The sequence below is a fragment of the Eleutherodactylus coqui genome, chromosome 11, assembly GCF_035609145.1.
Source record: "Eleutherodactylus coqui strain aEleCoq1 chromosome 11, aEleCoq1.hap1, whole genome shotgun sequence".
Classification (NCBI taxonomy): Eukaryota; Metazoa; Chordata; class Amphibia; order Anura; family Eleutherodactylidae; genus Eleutherodactylus; species Eleutherodactylus coqui.
The window spans coordinates 117685346-117704187 of NC_089847.1; the positions used below are offsets into that span (position 1 = coordinate 117685346).

An 18842-nucleotide genomic window follows, 5' to 3' on the forward strand; every position below is an offset into this window, starting at 1 on the left:
TTAGGAGCCCGGTCGCAATTGTGACCCTCTATAGTGATGCAACTGTTCTAGATAGTTATCCATATACACAAGAAATCCCATTAATCTGGCATCTGGCTGTTGCTTGAAATCCTTCAGGTTTTTCAAAGGTGTCTTAAAGTAGTTCTGTGGAGATGAGCAAAGCTGGAATCAAAATGGGGCGCAACCTCCCAATCCTATCTTGAAAACATAGATTATGGGACTAGTGGAAACTGCCAGGGAGCTCTGCTCTTGTGAAATGGCTTATCCATATGCTGCCATATTCACTGATACAATGTTTCTGGATGGAAAGGAATGGCAGCCCCCAACAATCCCAGCAAATTGGGTGTAGAATTGAGACAAGGTTTTTTAATATATAGTTGCACCGAATCCTGGTTCCAGCTTTGGCAGACCATTTTAATAGTGTAGGACCTTGTTAACCTCATAACAATTCTTGAGTTTATGAAAACTTTCCAGTGCTTTTACTAATCCATTCAGACCTGGTAAATGTCACTCCATAAGTAACTGCAGAATAAAGTTTCAGGCTTGTGGGGGGATTACATCTTAATTACCCAGTGTTTTCTCTTTTATAGATATGAGGAAATGCTCAGAGAAGGAGTTTGGTTGCTCTGATGGAAGCTGCATTGCTGAACATTGGTTTTGTGATGGAGACACTGACTGCAAGGACGGATCTGATGAGGAATCTTGTCGTAAGTACATACTGATATTTCTGTCTTTTTGGGATCTGGCAGATTGATGGGGGGGGGGAAACTACCCTATCCTACCAAAAGTATTTGGACCCCCTATTATTAGAATGGATTGTGTCTTATTAGCATGTCACGTGTCCTAAACCATGCTACATAAGATGCAGACCCTTGGAGGCGTCAGCCATAGTTTGTGACGGAAGCTGCACACTACTGGATATATGGGTTACTCTACTGCACACAAGCTGTCCATTATGAAGTCCAATGCATCGCCCGTCTACAATGGTGCAAGGAGTGTCGTCATCGGATAGTTGAGCAATGGAAGAACGTTCTATGGGGTCACAAATTGTGTAACTCCATCCTCAAATCAGATGGACGTACCTGGATGTGAAGGGGGTCTGGGGAACACCTTTAGCCTGAGTATGTTGTGCCAAAGATGTTTTACTTGGCATGGTCGTGGTAGTGACCAGAACTGTGATCGCTGAGGTGTACCTTGACACTTCAGATAATGTGCTGGCAATACACTGGAAAAGGTCAAACGTACTTCTAACATGGCAACACAGCTTGTCACACATCCAAAGCTGTTTTACGTTGGTTTGAGGATATGGATGTTCCACGATTGGGACGGCTGTACGGAGTCCCGACCTGAACCCTACTAACATTTTTGGGATGAACTGGAACATAGTCAGTAAATATGAACAGCGTCCATTTTCTTCTAGAGCACTCAACAGACGTTTGCAGGGTGAATGGAGGGAAATGCTATCTAAAGTGTATCAGACATTAGTAGAAGCTATGCCACGGAGAGGATCCGATGGCATTAGGGCCAAAGGATTGCATATAGAAAACAAAGGTCTGCACAGCCAACAAATAAATTAAGTGTGAAGAGGCACAATAAGCCATGGCTGCAAGAAATACAGTAACAAACATGCCCTTCAGCACTCACACACTTAATATCTGCAAACAAATTCATAATGTTTTTTTTTTACTAACCACATAAAAATGCAAGGTTCTTAGTGCACGATTTGATCAAATCCGTGAATGCCCATCTGCCACGTCAAGGCAAACCTTAATGGGAGGGGTACCTAGCTCTATAGACACCTCTCTTTAGGCTAAAAAGCCTTCACATGAATGTAAAAGCTGGATACCTGGCTATATACGATCACTCCATTTTCCCATCTGTCCCAGGTGGTTCAGTGATGGCAGCTATCCAGCTTTCCCAGGGGTCCGATTACTTTTGGTAGAATAGTGTATGTGGTGTTGTAATGAGCTGGATGACGATGAAGCCGTATTCTCATGGCAAATCTTCTTTAAGACTTCATCCAACAAAATGTTCTCGGCTCATCAGGAGACGTTCACTACTAGTGTCTATGGTGCAGGATCCAAAACAGTGCAGCAACCTTTTAATGGGAACTACCCAGTGGGATGTGATGTCTTGTGAGTGATCAAGTTTCCTCGCTGCCATGTGGAAGAGGTGTCTGTGGTGCCACCAGTAGTGAACCAGAGGACTCGGTGATTTGCTACAACCACTGATATGATTTTGGTGTCTCCCAACAGCTTCTGATGTGCCGGCTCCCAGTTGCAACTCTGAAGAATTCCAGTGTGCCTACGGACGATGTATTTTGGACATTTATCACTGTGATGGCGATGACGACTGTGGAGACTGGTCAGATGAATCGGACTGCTGTGAGTGCAGATTCTTCTCCCCTGTCATGTCTTCTCTGGTTTCCTCTCCCTTCTAATGCCGCTTGGCCTTTTTAGCCTGCGTGTGCCTGTACTTGGCACTGGGCTTTCCTTAGCTGTGGTAATCTATCTCCTCGCTTCTCTTTGCTAGAGCATTAAGCAGATATGTTCACCTTGCAGCATCCCACCAACCGTGTCGCTCCGGGGAATTTATGTGCAACAGTGGACTGTGTATCAACTCCGGCTGGCGCTGCGATGGCGACGCAGACTGTGACGATCAGTCAGATGAGAGGAACTGCAGTAAGCATATGAAATGTCTTGTGAATTATTATACTCCAGCATTTTGAGGGGTTCTCCACTTTTTATTTAATCCTCTTAGTTTTCAGAATATGATTTGGGTATCACAAAGTGTCCATCTGCTGTGATCTCCAACGATCAGCTGTAATCTGGGGGGAAAAGGGGATCTGTCAACAAGTGTTCAATTTTCCTGCAGCGCCACCTCAGGAGAAACAAAGCATTACATAGTGCCCTTGAAAATCAGTGGCTCTTTAGAGACGAGCTAGGTTCTCCAGATACAGATACTATTTGTTGCTGCTGCAGCTCAGTGATAAAAGTTACGAATGGTTTAGAAAATCCACTCTCGCAGACGGTTCCTTTTAAGTTGACCGCTGACTTATTGTCCCACCACATTTATTAACCCATTGGTGACCTTCAACAGATGTGCACAGAGATTTCATAGAGCGGGTTTAGGAGATGACTGTGCGCGCTCCACGGCAGGTGTCGGCTGTCTTTGACATCTGACACCAGGCCACAGCAGCTGCACTTGGCGATAACTCTGATCATGGCTGTTAAGCCTTTAAATGATCGGTATTTAAATATTCCCAATGGCATTTAAATGTCACGTATGGCTCCTAGCCATGAGGTCTCTTGTGAAGGCCCTCAGAGCTGCTGTGTGTTTTTTTTGCATTAAGACGTGCCTGTGGCACATCCTGATAGAATGCGTGCAGAAATAGAATATACTGAAGTATTGCAGTATATTGTTCAAGCGATCAAATGATTGCAAGTTTAAGTCTGCCTCTGGGGGAATTAAGAATAAAAGAACAAAAATAAGTGCTTTTTTTTTTTTTTTTTTTTTAATGCAAAAAAATAAAAACTTGTAAGATTCCTCCTTTCTTGTATTTGATCTAAAAAAACAAAACAAAAACCTTTTGGTTTTGCAGCTTCTGTTAAAGTCCAGTCTATTAAAACAAGACATGGTATCCATATAAACCACAGGCCATTTCACAGAAAACTAGATCCATATAGCTGCATCGATGAAGAGAATTAAAAAGTCCTAATAGTCAGAAGATGCTGACAGAGAGGAATTCTGCTATTTTATTTTTTAGAAAATCTAATATTTAAAAGAAGTACAGCAAACAAATTTTATTTGGTAACCTCTTTATTCTACTCAATTCCTACTTAATTCCTACAGATTTAACCCCTTAACGACCAGCCCATAGTGTTTTTACGTCCTCCCGAAGTGGGCTCTATTCTCTGAGGACGTAAAAACATGCTTCCTGCAGAGAATAGTGCCCCTCGGGCTGTGGACGTGACAGCTCCATGCTGTCGGTGTCCGCAGGTAGCTGACAGCATGGAGCTGTCATCCCGGGCTGTTCGGAGCCCCCCCCGGCATTGCGATCGGCGCTATGCAATGGATAGCGCCGATCGCAAAAAAAGTAAATAAAAGTACATAAAAGTTAAAGATTCAGCTGCTCTGATGGATCGGATCCATCGGAGCAGCTGAAATTACTCACCGAGGTCTGGCACGCTGCTCCCCGCTCTCCTGCCGCTCCGGGGCCCGAAGCCGGTCTTCTGCGCATGCGCGCCAGGCGGCATTACGTCAGCCGCATGCGCAGAAGGCCCGGCGGCGCGGGAGATTTAAAATCTCCTGGCTCCCGGCTCCTGTAGGTAGCCGGGAGGCAGGAGATGTCAGCGGGGACTGCGGTGAGCGGTCCCCGGTACCGCGATCGCCGTTATCCAATGGTTAGCGGCGATCGCGAAAAAGTTAAAAAAAAGTTTTAAAAAAGTCAGTTTCACCTCCCCTCATGGATCGGATCCATGAGGGGAGGTGAAAATACTCACCCCCAGTCCTCAGCGATGTCCCGGGACCCGAATCCCCATCTGCGCATGCGCGCCCGATGATTGACATCGGGCGCGTGCACAGACGGGCTCGAGCCCCGGGGAATTTAAAATCCCTCTGCTTCTGGCTGCCATGTGTAGCTAGGAGCAGAGAGATTATACCGGGGACATGATCACTGTCATCCAATGGATGACAGTGATCATGTAAAGTGAAAAAAAAAGTGTAAAAAAGTAAAAAAAAAAAAAAGTAAAAAAAAGGTTTTAAAAGTTTAAAAAGCGTACGTTTCATCTCCCCTCATGGATCATATCCGTGAGGGAGGATGAAAGTACGTACCTAAGGCCCCCAGATTTATCCGCGGACCTTACCACAGCTTCTGCACACGCGCCCGTCGCCAAAATGGCGGGCGCATGCGCAAAAGCTGTGGATTGCCAGGATAATTTAAATTCTCCCTGCTCCTGGCTACAAAACGTAGCCAAGAGCATGGAGATTTAATGGGGGTCCACGGTGAGCGGTTCCTGGTCACGTGTTCGCCATTATCCAATAATGGCGATCACGTAAAAGTAAAAAAAAAAATTTGAAGTTTCATCTCCCCTCACTGATGCGATCGGTGAGAGGAGATGAATCTTTTTACCGGAGGCCTGCGTATTTGAATCCCGACGCGATCTTCCTCCGTGGACCTTCCAGGATTCTGCACATGCGATTGCCGGCAAAAAGCCGGACACATGCGCAGGAGTCGGGGAGCCCAGGAAACTTAAAATCTCCTTGCTCCCAGCGACCAACGGTCACAGAGAGCCTGGAGCAGTGACGGGTGGCCTCGTTGAGCGGTCCCCGGTCACGTGATAAAAAGGTAGCGATCTACCTTAGGCCGCTCTCACATGACCGGATAGGAATGACGGATTCCGCATGCGTCTGATCCGTGGTAATACGCAGATCAATCGCATTGGATTACACAATTCTGCTCACATTAGCGGGTCAGAATTGCGTAATCCACTCGCAGAAAAGAGAACGCAGCAGGTTCTATTTTACTGCGGATATCGGCAACATAGAGCCCATTGTGCTCCATGGTCATGGATATACCCGCAGCCCATACGCAACTACATTGTATACGGGCTGCGGGTACCCGCGTCATCGCTAAGCGATGGTGCGGGAAATACAAACAAAGGTGTACTGTGCATGACCGCCTGTGTGAGTAGGCAGTTATGCGCAGTACATTACGCAGCCGTACGCAGGGTCACAGCCGGGCTCACAGATGGGATCCGCTGTGGGCCTCCGCAAGCGGATTCCGCCTGCACCCGCGTGAGCCCGGCGTTATTCAGACCGCTACCTGTGATACGTATTTTACAAGAAGCCCCGGGAACGCTCGCCTTCATGCAGTTCCAGGAGCACCTTGTTGAGCGCCTTCTGTGTGAGACCGCCGCACCTCATCAAGCTTATGGAGACTCACGGAACGCCACTTTTTACACCCCATACCCGCCACTGAGGTCATGAAATACCCCCAAAAAGCATGAGAGGGGGGGGGGGGATACCCGGTTTTATTGCCCCATGGGCCCATTCCAACCAGCCTCCGTAATTACCCCTGTCTTCGGAAATACTACACAGTTCACATTTTTACTTTTATCTAAGATTTGCGAACGCCAAAAAGGGCGTGAAGGGGGAGGGGGGGAATTTTTAGGGAGTCAATCTTTATTCTGTACAAATAAGCAATGGGGCCTGGAATTTATTCAGTTGTGCCCTAAAATCCAACAGGTGTTCCGTCCTTTATAGGCCTTGCCATGCGTCCTGTAAGTAGATTAGGGCCACAATGGGTATGTTTCTGAACTCGGGACAAACGGGGGTATCCATTTTGGGGTGAACGTCTTCATTCCTATGTGCACTGTACAAAAAAACTGTTTTTAAATTGAAAAAATTGCCAAAAAAATTGAAAATCGTAACTTTTTCCTTCTGCTTTGCTTAGATTCATTCAAATACTGTGGGGTCAAAATATGCAGTACACCCCTAGATGAATTCGTTAAGGGGTCTAGTTTTCAAAATGGGGTCATTTGAGGGGGTTCTTTATAGTTTTGGCCGCTCAATGGCTCTATAAGTGGGCAATGGGGCCTGAAATTTATTCAGTGGTACCCTGAAATCCAACGGGTATTCCTTTCATTGTAGGCCTAGCCATGGGTCCTGTAAGTCTATTAGGGCCACAATGGGTATGTTTCTGAACACGGGACAAACAGGGGTATCCATTTTGGGGTGAAAGCCTTCATTTATATGTGTGCTGTACAAAAAAAAACTGTTTTTAAATTGACACAATAGCCCAAAAAATGAAAATCCTATTTTTTTCCTTTTGCTTTGCTTGAATTTATTCAAAAACTGTGGGGTCAAAATATGCAGTACATCCCTAGATAAATTCGTTAAGGGGTCTAGTTTTCAAAATGGGGTCATTTGTGGGGGTTCTATATGGTTTTGGGCGCTCAAGAACTCTACAAGTGGGCAATGGGGCCTAAAAGGACTTCAAGCAAAATCTATGTTCTGAAAGCCACCGATTACTCCTTTTATTTTGGGCCCCGTTGTGCATGCAGACATAAGATTAGGGCCACAATGGGTATATTTCTGAAAACAGCACAAACAGGGGTATCCATTTTGGGGTGTAAGTCTTCCTTCATATGTGTGCTGTACAAAAAAAGCTGTTTTTAAAATGACAGAATTGCCAAAAAAACAAAAATCCAAATTTTTTCCTTTTGCTTTGCTTGAATTTATTCAAAAACTGTGGGGTCAAAATGCGCAGTACACCCCTAGATAAATTCGTTAAGGAGTCTAGTTTTCAAAATGGGGTCATTTGTGGGGGTTCTCTATGGTTTTGGGCGCTCAAGAACTCTACAAGTGGGCAATGGGGCCTAAAAGGACTTCAAGCAAAATTTGTGTTCCGAAAGCCACCGGTCGCTCCTTTCATTTTGGGCTCCGTTGTGTATCCAGACATAAGATTAGGGCCACAATGGGTATGTCTCTGAACACGGGACAAACAGGGGTATCCATTTTTGGGTTCAAGTCTTCCTTCATATGTGTGCTGTACAAAAAAAGCTGTTTTTAAAATGACAGAATTGCCGAAAAAACGAAAATCACAATTTTTTCCTTTTGCTTGGTTTGAATTCATTCAAAAACTGTGGGGTCAAAATATGCAGTACACCCCTAGATAAATTCCTTAAGGGGTCTAGTTTTCAAAATGGGGTCATTTGTGGGGGTTTTCTATGGTTTTGGGCGCTCAAGAACTCTACATGTGTGCTATGGGGCCTAAAAGGACTTCAAGCAAAATTTCTGTTTTGAAAGACACTGACTACTCCTTTCATTTTGGGCCCCGTTGTGGACTCAGATATAACAATAGGGCCACAATGGGTATATTTCTGAACACGGGAGAAATAGGGGTATCCATTTTGGGGTGTAAATCCTGATTTTCATGTAAACTATAGGAAAAAAATATGTCTTTAAAATGACAGATTTGCAAAAATATGAAATTTTACTTTTTCTCCTCTAAATTGAATTAATTCCTGAAAAAAAACTGTGGGGTCAAAATACTCATGACACCCCTCAGTGAATACATTAAGGGGTGTAGTTTTTAAAATGAGGTCATTTGGGGGGGTATCTATTATTCTGACACTCATGAGCCTTTCCAATCTCGGCTTGGTATAGGAAAACAAAGTGTTCCTCAAAATGCTAAAAAGTAATGTTAAATTTGTACGTCTCCTAAATAGTTAAAAAAAAACCAAAAGTTTTTCCAATGTGCGCCCAAAATAAAGTAAACGGGTGGAAATATAAATCTTAGCAAAAATTTCTATATTATGTTTGCACATATTTAAGATATTGCAGTTGGAAATGTGAAAAAATGACGATTTTTTCAAAATTTTCCCAATTTTGGCGCTTTTAATAAATAAACACAATTTCTATCGGTCTATTTTTTCCACCTAAATGAAGCACAACATGTGGCGAAAAAACAATGTCAGAATCGCTTGGATATGCAAAACCTTTCTGGTGTTTTTCCATGTTAAAGTGACACATGTCAGATTTGCAAAATTTGGCCTGGTCATTAAGGCGCAAACAGGCTTGGTCACTAAGGGGTTAAAGATAGTCATTTTTGCTACAGTATATACACCGCAGAAACAGGTGCAATTGTATTTTTCTTTCACGCCACTTAAAAATTTTATACGCTTTTCAGTACATTATATGATACATTGAAATATAAGCGCTACCCAGAAAATAAGCCCTAGCTGTATCACATTAAAAAAAGGAATACAATTTCCAGCAGGCTCAGTCCAGGTGCCTCCTGCTGTTCTCCAGAGCTCCGGCGTGGTTTTTGCAGTTCTTCAGCCACTTGTACAACATCACTTTCTATTTACAGGATTTATAAATCCCGCCTCCAGGAAGTGATGGCTGTGATTTGGCTGAGCAGTACTCGGAGAACCAATCGGAGCCATCCCTTCATGGAGGCGGGATTTATGAATCTCGTAGCCAGGAAGTGATTTTATGTGGGCGGCAGAGGGCTGCAGGAACTGCGCTGGAGAGCAGCAGAGGGGACTTGGACCAAGCCTGCTAGGTAAGTATAGTAAGACACGCTTCTTTTGGGGCAAAAACTAATATATAAGACAGGGTCTTATTTTTGAGGAAACACTAAGTGGTCCACCTGTTCTAACTTTATAATGGGTGGACTACTTGGCAGCACCACTCAATGTATTCCTCGGCGGCTTTCAGAGCTCACATCGGGGAACCACTGGGTAGGCAAATATGAAACTTGCATCCCCAGACTCAGCGGATCACCTACTTTCAGCCAATAAGCTTAGCTTATAGGGTTAAAAGTAGTTGCCAGAGTTTAAGAGCTGTAGGGCAGAAAAAAAATCTAGTTTGGAAACTAGATACAATACTTTGCACTTCAAGCAATGGCAAAATTCAGAGCTGACTTGTGCAGTCATGTGTCCTATCTTGTGCTGAAATGCTTTGATGAAGGGCAAACTTTTTTTTTTTTATGTTCCACTTGTGTGCAGAGGCACAAAGTCTGACGCTTATGAATGTATTTGCAGGTGTTGAGGCTTGGCTGTGATTAGCTCAATATTTGAAAAAAATATTGCAAATTTGCAGTAATGGTTTTAAAAAAAGCCAGATAACCAGTTTGTGTAAATACAGGGTGATCATAATGAAGCTAGAGGTGTTCAGAGGTCTCTAGAAAAAAGAACTATGTGGCAGAGCTCAATAAACGTTGGTGTGTATACTCAGTGGGGAAGGGGGTTTACATTTCTAGAAGAAAAAAATATTACCAGATGTTACCATTATTTAATGCTGTACATAAATGGTATGAATAATATAATGCAGCTGGTGAAAGGATTCTGTCAGTCTAGTATTCAGATCTATACGATACGGCAGCAGTGATGGGACTCCCACATTGCCTGACTGCACCTTGCTGGTTCAACTGTTACCATTTCTCTGATAATAAATACATCGACCGTGTGCAAGGAGCACATTGTACCATATCTATAGGAACGTGTACAAGGAGAGCACATTGTACCATATCTATAGGAACATGTACAAGGAGAACACATTGTACCATATCTATAGGAACATGTACAAGGAGAACACATTGTACCATATCTATAGGAACATGTACAAGGAGAACACATTGTATCATATCTATAGAAACATGTACAAGGAGAGCACATTGTATCATATCTATAGAAACATGTACAAGGAGAGCACATTGTATCATATCTATAGGAACGTGTACAAGGAGAACACATTGTACCATATCTATAGGAACATGTACAAGTAGAACACATTGGACCATATCTATAGGAACATGTACAAGGAGAGCACATTGTACCATATCTATAGGAACATGTACAAGGAGAACACATGGGACCTCATCTATAGGAGCGTGTACAAGGAGAACACATTGGACCTCATCTATAGGAACGTGTACAAGGAGAACACATTGGACCTCATCTATAGGAGCGTGTACAAGGAGAACACATTGGACCTCATCTATAGGAGCGTGTACAAGGAGAACACATTGGACCTCATCTATAGGAACGTGTACAAGGAGAACACATTGGACCTCATCTATAGGAACATGTACAAGGAGAGCACATCGTACCATATCCATAGGAACATGTACAAGGAGAACACATTGGACCTCATCTATAGGAACATGTACAAGGAGAACACATTGGACCATATCCATAGGAACATGTGCAAGGAGAGCACATTGGACCTCATCTATAGGAACATGTACAAGGAGAGCACATTGGACCTCATCTATAGGAACATGTACAAGGAGAGCACATTGGACCTCATCTATAGGAACATGTACAAGGAGAGCACATTGGACCTCATCTATAGGAACATGTACAAGGAGAACACATTGGACCTCATCTATAGGAACGTGTACAAGGAGAACACATTGGACCTCATCTATAGGAACATGTACAAGGAGAGCACATTGGACCTCATCGATAGGAGCGTGTACAAGGAGAACACATTGTACCACATCGATAGGAACGTGTACAAGGAGAACACATTGTACCACATCGATAGGAACGTGTACAAGGACAACACCTTGTACCACATCGATAGGAACGTGTACGAGGAGAACACCTTGTACCACATCGATAGGAACGTGTACGAGGAGAACACCTTGTACCACATCGATAGGAACGTGTACGAGGAGAACACCTTGTACTATATCGATAGGAACGTGTACGAGGAGAACACCTTGTACTATATCGATAGGAACATGTACGAGGAGAGCACACGTTGTACCACATCAATAGGAACATGTGTCCTATATAGGGTTTTCCAACATGACAAATCACGGAGCCATCATACAGTAAATTTAATCCTGTCCAAAACCACAATGGATGCTACTTGGCTATTCATTGTGACTTACTCTTATATCCTATGCTTGGAACAGTGCCATGTGTTCCCCTGTTGGCATACATTTGGTACTTTGTGATAAGGGGGGAAAAAAAAGCATCCCCCATTGAGTATACACACCAACTTTTATTGACCCCATTGCAGTTAAGGGGATCTGTTTGTGTCTGTCCAGCTGATAGCGATGGACCAGTCTGAGCGATGCTTGTTCTATTCATTTTCCTAAGGAATATTGTCTGTTTTCGTATTCAGGATCTTTAAATGAACATTTTTCAAACTTGTTAGTCGTAGCTTCATTCAGCGTTGACCTGTAATAAACCATTTGTGTAATGGAGGGTGATTCAATAATCAGGGCCCCTGGGAATATCTTCTGAATGAACAGAGATACAAGTAGAACACTTTGATGGGTGGGGAAAATGTTTTGGCATGTGGCGGTGCCTGGTGGCCATCTTGGATTCAGCCCAAAAACTAGGATGGAAAAGCGTTCATGGCATACATGATTTAAGAGTAGATTTGCATCAAAAATTAATTAGTTGCAGGTATTGTATAAATGACTGCACCTTTTTTGAGTTATAGATGTTCAGTTATGTGGTATGGAAAACACAAATGTCTTATCGGTCTGTCCTGGGCACTACCAGTTCCTCTAAACTCCTGAATCCATTAGCAGACAGTTTGTGTACTCACTGACCCTTCCTCAGCCACATCATACGGGAACTTCTGTAATCAACCCTTAGAGTGATCTCCTTTCTGTCTTAGTTTGCTAACGGCATCTTGTGGTATTTGAAAAGACGTGATTAAAGGAGTGTTCCGGCACAGACTAACATTTTAAAATCTAGTGTACATCATCACAATAGATCATTTTGAAATGGGTTCCCTGTAGCTGGTTAGCTACTTCCTTTATTTTGTCACATGACCCTCTGCCTGAAAATTCTCTCCACTTCCTGTGACATCTTGTCCGCATTTGCTACTTCCTCCCTTGTCAATGGCTTCCAACATCCTGTGAGCAGTGCATGATGGGAGGACAGTCGTGGACGCTTGTGTAGTTCAGAGTGCCGGACATTCCTGTCTGCCGGCTTCAGCAGCTTTCTCTGGCACTCAGTGAGAGGGAGGTTGGTGCCAGTAAGTTGTAGGACCTGTAAGTTGTAGGCGGAGTTACAGCACTGACCAGTAAACCAACTCTATGCATGCTAGAAGTTGCATGTAAATACTGCAACAGATTGGTGGCTGCATGGGACAAAGAAGAAGGTCCAGAGTGCCAGACAAAAAGGGCAGGTTGCCGCTAATTTGTTGTATTTCCCTAGATTTAAGCACTTCCATTCTGTGCCCAGCAAACCCTTTTAATGTTTTTCCATACAAAATAATTCAACATGGTTTTATTAATACTCAACATGACATCCATAACTAGAAAATGATTGCAGGTATTGAAAACATGACTGCACCTATGAAATTCTACCCCTATATCATGTATCCCATGACCCTCTTTCCATTGACATTTCTTGGACTGAATGAAAGATGGCTGCCACCAAAAAAGGCAACAGGCACCAAAAAGTCTTTCCCATCCATCTAAGACCGCCTGCACACGGCCGGTCGGATTCCGCATGCGGGGTACCACAGCAGAACCCAACCCTGCCGGCCGACGACACCAGCGTACCTGTCCAACGTCTTTATATCTGTGCTGCGAATGTGCCGGCCGGCGCACATGCTCAGATCAGATTGTGCCACTCCGGATTCTGCAATGCGGGTGCAGGCAACCTTAGTCTTCTATAAGTTTCTTACTTGTATCTCTTTGTTCAGAAGACATTCCAGGTGGCCCTGACTTTTGAATCGCCTTGTATATAGCACCGTGTAGTGTGCCCACTATTTGCATGTGATGTAATCCAAAATCATGTGTGCTTAAACCCCTCAGCAACCTCTGTGTGTACGGCTGAGCAATTCCGCTGCGGCACTGGCCGATGCGTACGATTGTCCTGGAGGTGCGACGGTGAAGATGACTGCTCCGATAATAGCGATGAGATGGGATGTGAGAAAACGGGTAAGTTCTAATGGGGACATAAAAATCGATTTGGTTGCTGGAGGAGCAGGTGGGATGTGTGGTGTAAGGGGTCATATAGAGAAATATGCTGGCTGTCAAATGAGATTGCAGAAAGCAAATCAAGGGTCAAATTAGACATGGAAGGTGAAGGCAAAAGGTCAGGTCTGCTGGAGAGGTGGATGTGAACCAGGGCCATGAAGAATACTTTCTCCATTAGCTAAGTTATTGGTAATAAAGATGTCTTGAGTTAATTGCATCGGTTGTGATTTTACAGTCAGTTATACAATGTATGTCTCCTCCATGACAGGAGCTCCACAATGTGCTCAGGACCAGTTCTTGTGCAGTAATGGCCGTTGCATCGGACAAAGAAAACTGTGCAATGGAATCAATGACTGTGGCGATGGCAGCGACGAGAACCCGCATCAAAACTGCAGTGAGTAGAATTCTGCCAGGCTGTAATCTACTCTTTCATCACAAACTCTTTCCTGTTCTTTCATCTTTGAGTATGATTGATGATGGAGAATTTATCATTCCCTCTGTGTCAGGGCCGCGCACCGGAGAAGAGAACTGCAACCATAACAATGGGGGCTGTGCTCAAAAGTGCCAGACGGTCCGGGGGCTTGTACAGTGTACTTGTCAGACTGGGTACAAGCTTATGGAGGATGGACGATCTTGTCAAGGTAAGGAAAAAGGATTCGGACCTCATTTATCAATGTCCTTTTAAAAATTGAGACTTCTATATGGCAGCTGTGGGGTTTGCAGTATTGAAATATTCAAGCTCTTTTGAGGGGGAACGGCACAACTTTACCTAGGAGAATGTTTAAGGGCGTCTTTAGGACTTAAAGGAGTTTTCCGGGCATTTACTGTTGATGACCTATCCTCAAAATAGGTCATCAGTAGTTGATCGGCAGGGGTCCACTACTCGGGATCCTTGCTGATCCTTTGGCCCGCTGTCAGTGCATTGGAGCCAGACATCTGCATCGTGGTCCAAAATGGAATGGAAAACTTTTTAAAGTGACCCTACAGTCCAGAAACATAGATGACCAAACCAACTACTTTAACTGTCTGATGCGCACTGTACATTTGTATTGTTATTCTAAGACCCTACACCTGATTTGATTGACCAGTGGTGCCCATGTGAGCAGCATTGGCTAGTCACATCAGCATGTAGTGTCTTACACACTGTGCATAGTATGCATTAGTAGTCTATCAGGTAGTCAGAGAAGCAGTTCAACCATCTTTGTTTCTCCATGACCGGAGGGTCACACTTAAGGTAGGCATAGGAATTGGTCACATCTGCATCCGAGGTTCCTTTTCAGAGCAGACTTCCATTATAGGAAGCTTGTCTTCAACTATAAGCATTATAAACTAAGTTATGGTTCCTATAGTTTAGGTGACGTAAAGTCCAGTTCAGTGACATAGGAAGGTGGGTGCAGCAGGTGCGGGCCATCCCGTTTGTTATCACTGAGGAGGGTGACAAAAAAATTTCCGCATTGGGTACCACCTAACCTTGCTACGCCACTGGTCCAGTGAGCCTCTTTTCATACTCACCCAGTTCCCTGTCCCCACTCCCCCCCCCCCCCCAGCAAAGTCAGCATGCTCCCAGCAAGCTTGAACCTTTTCAGAAGGCTGGACTTCAGATCACCTAAAATATATACGCATCATAAATTAGTTTATAGTGCTTGGAGTTAATGACAGGTTCGCCTTAAAATCCAGGACGAAATGGTGCTGCATGCTGCGCTTTTTTACCATGGAACATGCTAGAGAGCATAATGAAATACAGACAGACCTAGTTAAAGACAATGGGGACCGTCCGGCACCATTCAGAAGCGGCATGTGCAGCTGCCATGTGAACAAGTCCTTACACGCAATCCACCTGTGAATTGAGAGATTCGAGTCTATGGAAAATGTGAATCTGAATCTACTGACATGAAAGTAAGGAAAGCTGAACTGTTGTATTCCTGATCCACACAGATGTCAATGAATGTGCTGAGGAAGGGTATTGTAGCCAAGGCTGCAGCAACACGGAAGGCGGTTTCCAGTGCTTTTGTGAGACGGGATATCAACTGCGACCAGATAAACGTAGCTGCAAAGCTTTGGGTAAGATTTCTCTACCTGATTTGTATCACATTGGATGAATTGCACTAACGTTTTATCATAAGATTATAGTAAAAGTCGAATAATATAGTCTGGTTCCATCATAGGTTTTCTGGAGTATTGGGCCCTATAGTCTTAGGTTGTGGATTGCGAGTGTCTGGTTATTTACTAATGCATTTTATGTAAAAGTACCAACTGAGGGCTGCGTGCATGCTTGGCCACTGCTCCATTCAAACAGGGAAGACTAGACCCCCGTGCTCATTAACAATAGGGGCTGCAGCAGTGGGACACCCCCACCCCTTCCCCAGCCGTCCTACACTATTGCCTACCCTTTAAAAGTGATAGTCTATCTTGGGACAAGTACTTGGCCATCTCCGATAGTCTCATTGAAATCAATGGAGCAGCACCTCACACTGGCACAACCCCTTTGACTTGGTTCCTATGGCTATAGCATGTTTTTATTTATTTATTTATTTTTTCCTTAGGGCCAGAACCAGTTCTGCTCTTTGCCAATAGGATTGACATTAGACAAGTTTTACCGCATCGTTCGGAGTATACACTGCTTCTTAATAATCTCGAGAATGCCATTGCCTTGGATTTCCACCATGCACACGAATTGGTCTTCTGGTCAGATGTCACATTGGATCGTATCATGAGTGCCAACCTGAATGGTAGCAACGTGCAGGAGGTGGTGTCCACCGGTCTGGAGAGTCCAGGTGTGTTCAGATAGTTAGGTGGAATGTTCATTAACTCTATAAAGACTGAGGAACAGGTGATGGTATGTCTCCTATTACATGCTTTCCTCTGTGGGAAAACCCCCTCATCATGTTGCACATTTTGACCCTAGGCTGTAGTCAGATATAACTCGAACTAGAGCTGATAGTAACCAAAAAGTTGGTGACAACAGGGGTTGTCCCGCGGCAGCAAGTGGGTCTATACACTTCTGTATGGCCATATTAATGCACTTTGTAATGCACATTGTGCATTAATTATGAGCCATACAGAAGTTATAAGAAGTTTTTCACTTACCTGCTCCGTTGCTAGCGTCCTCGTTTCCATGGAGGCCGTCTAATTTTCGGCGTCTAATGGCCAAATTAGACGCGCTTGCGCAGTCCGGGTCTTCTTCTTTCCTCAATGGGGCCGCTCGTGCTGGATGCCGGCTCCTTGTAGCTCCGCCCCGTCACGTGCCGATTCCAGCCAATCAGGAGGCTGGAATCGGCAATGGACCGCACAGAAGCCCTGCGGTCCACCGAGGGAGAAGATCCCGGCGGCCATCTTCAGCAGGTAAGTAAGAAGTCACCGGAGCGCGGGGATTCAGGTAAGCGCTGTCCGGTGTTCTTTTTTAACCCCTGCATCGGGGTTGTCTCGCGCCGAACGGGGGGGGGGTTGAAAAAAAAACAACCCCGTTTCGGCGCGGGACAACCCCTTTAACAAGAATGGTGAGGTGATACATGTGTAATATATAGTAAATCATTTACACTTTTTTTTTTTTTAATCAGGGGGTCTGGCCATTGACTGGATCCATGACAAACTGTTTTGGACGGACTCTGGAACCTCTCGTATTGAAGTGTCTAATCTAGACGGCACTCATCGTAGAGTCATCCTCTGGAACAACCTGGAGAAACCTCGTGCAATCGCTCTGAATCCAATGGAAGGGTATGTGGGTGGTATTCAGTAATTGGAATGGGATAACATAATTTCCAGATGCTTTTCAGACTGCTCGACAATATTAAATATTATTTTTTTTTCTTTTTATAACGGAATTTTCATTTTGTTTTATGATATGTTAATATTTACAAATTTTGATAACTCTATTTATTATACTTTGTTATGTAAATCTGCATTTTTATATCACTTTAGCACCATCTACTGGACAGACTGGGGTAATACACCGCGTATTGAATATGCAAGTATGGACGGCTCCAACAGACGCGTCATTGCTGATACTCATCTCTTCTGGCCCAATGGACTGACCATCGATTATGCTGGCAGAAGAATGTACTGGGTTGATGCCAAACACCATGTTATTGAGAGAGCTGATCTTGACGGATCCAACCGCAAAGCCGTGATTAACCAAGGTTGGAAGTGCCTGTTAAATCATTCAATTGTCTGCTTGTCAGATTTTATTTTACTCTGTATTACGTTACTGATTATTTCAGCTGCTCACGTCTGTCATCTGCTTTGCAGGTCTTCCGCACCCATTTGCCATCACAGTCTTTGAGGACAGCCTTTACTGGACTGACTGGCATACTAAAAGTATAAACAGCGCCAATAAGTTCACTGGCAAGAACCAAGAGGTGATACGAAGCAAACTGCACTTCCCTATGGATATTCATACTCTGCACCCCCAGAGGCAGCCTGCAGGTGAGCTAATACAGATCTGCCATTTTTTTCCCCTCTTTTTTTTTTAAAAGGGTTCTGCCAAAATTGACTTATCACCTGTCCACGGGATAGGTGGTAAAAGTCTGATCGATGAGGGTCTCGCCGCCGAGACTCCACTGATCCCAAGAACGGGGCTCCTGTGTCCCTGTCTTCTCCTCACTGCACCACTCGCATTGAGGAGGAGATATAACGAAACTGCGTTCAAACACATGCGGCGCTGCTCCATTCATTTTTAAGTGGGACTTCTGGACTTAGTCAAACGCTTGTACTCGACTATTTCTGTAGGCCCCATTGAAATGAATGAAGTGGCATTGTGCATGCTCAATTGCAGCTCTATTCAATAATGTCCTCACTGTGGGGGTGCAGAGAGCCTGCAATGAGGAGGAAATGGGGACATGGGACCCCTGTTCTTGGGTTCGGTGGGTGTCTCTGCAGTGAGACCCCCACCGATCAGACTTATCACCTAAGTCTATGCATAGGTATCAAGTCTATTTTCGTACAACCCCTTTAAGCACCAGACACCTTTCTTCTCCCCATGTGTTGTATTCTGTTAATGCATAATTTCTTCTATTTTGATTTCCTACAGGCAAGAACCGCTGTGGCACTGATAACGGGGGCTGCTCCCACTTGTGTTTACCTAGCGGAGATTCGTTTACTTGTGCTTGCCTCACTGGTTTCCGAAAAACTGGATCCAAGACCTGTGCATTAAGTAAGTACCATGTACAAAAGCACAATTATTTTAAGTACTATACTGCATAATATGTTGAAGGAATAATTAATTGTAGCAACCCTTAGAGCCCAATCTCCCAAACTACAAATCCCGTTTTTAAGCAGTGTTCCTTACTGTACGCATTAATTGGTTTGTCCACCTTTTGTAACAATTTTTAATGTTCCAATGCATTTAAAATAGATAAAGTAACTTTTACAAACGATTTTA

The 18842-nt window shown here is 44.1% G+C and overlaps 1 protein-coding gene across 2 annotated transcripts in view; it reads left to right on the forward strand.

The window, feature by feature from the left end:
* The window catches only part of LRP4 (LDL receptor related protein 4), a 103807-nt gene that overhangs the window by 62975 nt on the left and 21990 nt on the right, over nucleotides 1-18842 (forward strand). For both annotated transcript variants that reach the window (XM_066583375.1, XM_066583374.1), the window contains exons 5-16: nucleotides 591-707; nucleotides 2256-2384; nucleotides 2562-2681; nucleotides 13301-13426; nucleotides 13734-13859; nucleotides 13972-14106; nucleotides 15401-15526; nucleotides 16009-16239; nucleotides 17023-17179; nucleotides 17384-17601; nucleotides 17711-17887; nucleotides 18492-18614. In XM_066583375.1, the coding sequence (XP_066439472.1) occupies nucleotides 591-707; nucleotides 2256-2384; nucleotides 2562-2681; nucleotides 13301-13426; nucleotides 13734-13859; nucleotides 13972-14106; nucleotides 15401-15526; nucleotides 16009-16239; nucleotides 17023-17179; nucleotides 17384-17601; nucleotides 17711-17887; nucleotides 18492-18614 (1785 nt within the window). The remainder of the gene's footprint in view (nucleotides 1-590; nucleotides 708-2255; nucleotides 2385-2561; nucleotides 2682-13300; nucleotides 13427-13733; nucleotides 13860-13971; nucleotides 14107-15400; nucleotides 15527-16008; nucleotides 16240-17022; nucleotides 17180-17383; nucleotides 17602-17710; nucleotides 17888-18491; nucleotides 18615-18842) is intronic.